A 3,465-nucleotide genomic window follows, 5' to 3' on the forward strand; every position below is an offset into this window, starting at 1 on the left:
AAGGCTCTTTCTGATTTGGGCGACTAATTCTGGCTCTCTCTCCTCCCATGCTTTCAGATGCTGTTGGATAACTCCCCCCAACAGGAATGGTGATGATGTAAGTCCAAACAGGGCCCTGGTGAATCTCAAAGTCTCTATTTCTGAGTGTCCTTTAAATTTCCAGTGAAATCTTAGAGCGTCCCTCTCTTCTTCTTTTATGCGCACCTGCAAAAAGGCTTTCTGCAGGTCTCCAGTTAACAACACAGGGTAGAAGCGCGCTCTGATCAGAACACTCCACAACAGGTTCTGCAAGGGAGGTCCAGGGTGAAGACAGTCGTTTAAAGATGGCTGATTGGAGCTTTCTTTTGCTGAGGCATCGTAGACTACTCTTAATTTGGTCGTTTCTGCGTTCTCTCGGACTACAGCTCTATGTGGTATGTAAAATTCGGTCCCCTTGGGTTCAGCTGGGGCTGGTTCGACGATTCCTTGCTCTTTTTGTTCCTGGATGATGGCGGCATACTGGTCGTAAATGTTGGTGCGGTCAAGTTTTCTTAGCAGCTGTTGAAGTCTTCTACGACTGCCAAATTCGTTTGTAGGCAGAGTTGGATGATTTCCCCTCCAGGGGAGGCCAGTTTCATAATATCCGTCTGGATGGCGTGACAACTGTTCCTTAAATTCGGAATAGACTACATCTTGATCGTTTTCGGACGAGTCAGGCAGGCCAAGTACATCTAGACGTGTTAGTTGTTCAAAGTCAACGTTAATCGACTGAGTCATAAACATACTTGTTTCGTGATGACCTTCGTGACCAGGCGACATGATTGTCCAGCCAAGTGTAGTTTTTTCAGCAATTGGCTGTCCCGATAACGCAATCTTGGGAGGCGTGCTGGTCTTGATCCTTGCATATTCAGAGGCGCCTAACACGAGATGGATAGGTAATTGAGCTTTGGTGTCTTTGTCATCCATTTCAACTTCGCTTAGGTGTACATACTTCTTCAACAAATCTTCATATTTTGGGTTGTCAAGCTTCATTAACTCCGGCTTGTTGACCTTGGATACTGTCACGCCCATGCTAAAGTCCCCAGTGATTGATGAAATGGTCACGTTGTACATTTCAACTTTGGTCGTCATGGAGCCCAGCATCATCTCGATTCGCTTTGTTTGGGTTTCGGCTGGCTTTTTTCGCAAGGCATTGATTAACTGAGCAGAGGCATACGAACTTCCAGCTCCAGTGTCAAGTAGAGCTCTTGTTTTGATTCCGTCAACGTTGACTAAAACCACGGGATACACCACTTCTGGTTTGTCTGATAAACGGGCTGTCAACAGTCCTTCTGATCTTGGGGTGCTGTCACAAATTGAGGTGTGGTGCTTTTGATTGCAGGTCTGGCAGGTCATTTTGCTACGGCAATGCTCGGCTTTGTGAGGACCGGTACAGTTAAAGCATAAGCGTTTCTGAAGTAGGATGGATCGCCTTGTACCCACATCAATGACATTTGTGCAGTTGAAAGACTTGTGATCGGTCGCTTCGCAGTACACGCAACATTGCGTGCGTTGGCCATTTGATTGCTGAGTGTTGAAAGCCCACGACGGTGGCTTGTCTCTTCGATTTCTGTCATCGCGTCGGCTTCGGTTTTCACGCCAGTTTCTGTCATCGGGTCTATTTCGGTTTCTGTCTTCATGCTGATTTTCGTTTTGTCTGGTGAGCGGATTTCTTCGCGTCCACAGTCGCAAAGCTTCTGTTAACTTGTCGAAGGTCCAATTCTCCCATGATGTGTCTGTTCGGGTCAAATCTCCACGAATCGCGGGCAGCTTGTCCAAAGTCATCGCGACATAGCCATTGACTTGCTCTAATTTCCCCATTGTTTGCAAGGACTGAACGGAGAAAGTTAGCTTGTCACTAAATTCGTGAATCCTGGCGACATTCTGGTCCGGGATGATTGGCAGGTCAAAAATCATTTGCGTGTAGGCTTTGATAATTTCTGAATCCTTCCCATGTTTATCCAGCAAAACGGACTTGGCTCTGTTGTAGCCTTCGTTAGAGAACGGTAAACCCTCGATCGACTTTTTCACCTTCGGGTCCAGGAAGGACTTCAAATAGGCAAATTTAGTGACACCAGCCATTGATGTTTTGTCGATGATCTCAACGAATTGGTTCCAGAACCTGGGCCAATCTTCGTAAGTTCCATCGAAACGCGAAATATTGAGCTTCGGTAATTTCGCAGGGGGAACATGACCTGACGCAGATCCGCTGGCTGTAAACTTGTTTTCTTCTTCGGCTTGTTTCTTTGCGGTCTGTAATTCTGTCTGGAATTTCATCTTAGTTTCAAAAAGTTTTTGTTCAAAGTCTAGTTCCTTTTCTTGTTTTTTGAGTAGCTCTTCTTGGCGAAGCTCTTCTAGAGTTTCTTTCAGGCTCTTAACGCTTTCGTCAGCAGCTAAGATTTTTCCATCCACTTCAGTGATCCACAGGTTGAGATCCTCGGGACTTTCTTTCGCTGCAATTTTTGTCTCCTCCACAACTCGCTTGCATTGATCCGCTTCGGCTGTAAGGACTTTTAGGGCGGTGAGGTGGCGTTCGATGGCGGTTTCATTCCTTAAAGCGTTGATCGACTCGGTTCTATCCGCGGCTAGATTCAGTTGCGTTAATTTAGTTTCCAATGCTTCCATGGTTTCGGTTAAAGAGTCCCGTCGGAGGTGCCAGGTGTGGGAAAACGCTCGCCTCCAAAGCGGTATTTCCACACGAAATCGACAAGGCAGATAACGAAAACGACAGTGAATTCGGGCAAACGATTATACTCACAAGTTCCTCTGGTTTAATTGGTTAACAGGCTTCTTGGTACAGGCTTTAGGCATAGATCTACGGCTGATTAAACTCACAATATCCTCAACAAATGGCTCGACTCAACTCATAAAACTCTCTGATTGGAACAACTACTCGACTCGATACTGATCAATACACAACTAAAGGCTAATCACAAGGCATTCTCAATTTGTACTCTAAGGATTGCATGCAGACAAGCAAAATTCTAGTTTCCGGCGTTGACACTTATCTTTCACACTTTTATCACTTAATTATGAGATGTCACTCATTCTAAATTGTAGGTCCCAGTCTCCGACACTAACCTTGGCTCATCAGACTTGATAATAGGGTCGCGGATGAAATCTCGTGTTGGTAAGTTGTTTTGTTTTGTTCTTTGTTTGTTTGAATTTTGCTTGCTTTTGTATTTTTAATCAATTTGGTGTTACACAAGCCACAATTGCAACGCATCAACCCAGCCAAAACAAAAATAAAAAAATCTGATTTCGTTATACATACGCAGTTACGGTTTAGCTCGTCACTTAATTAGGTTCTGCAAATAATTAGGAGATAATAAGTTGGACAGATGGCAGTATTTTATGATATATTGTGGCATATTGAAAGCTTATGTGGCTGAAAATGTTGATAAAAGTGTCAAAAGCAAAGGCCGATTAGGACTTCCGAAAACCCAA

General features: G+C 44.6%; 1 protein-coding gene across 1 annotated transcript in view; it reads right to left on the minus strand.

Annotated features, from left to right (window-relative positions):
* Window positions 1–3,089, minus strand: part of LOC146450158 (uncharacterized) — a 6,124-nt gene extending 3,035 nt beyond the window's left edge. Inside the window, exon 1 of the mRNA XM_085100689.1 lies at window positions 1–3,089. This exon is cut by the window's left edge and continues 3,035 nt beyond it. Within this exon, the coding sequence (XP_084956815.1) occupies window positions 1–2,643 (2,643 nt within the window). The 5' untranslated portion in view covers window positions 2,644–3,089.
* Window positions 3,090–3,465: the final 376 nt, after the last annotated feature.

Source organism: Pavona decussata, unplaced genomic scaffold, assembly GCF_977016875.1.
Source record: "Pavona decussata unplaced genomic scaffold, jaPavDecu1.1 SCAFFOLD_489, whole genome shotgun sequence".
Taxonomy (NCBI): domain Eukaryota; kingdom Metazoa; phylum Cnidaria; class Anthozoa; order Scleractinia; family Agariciidae; genus Pavona; species Pavona decussata.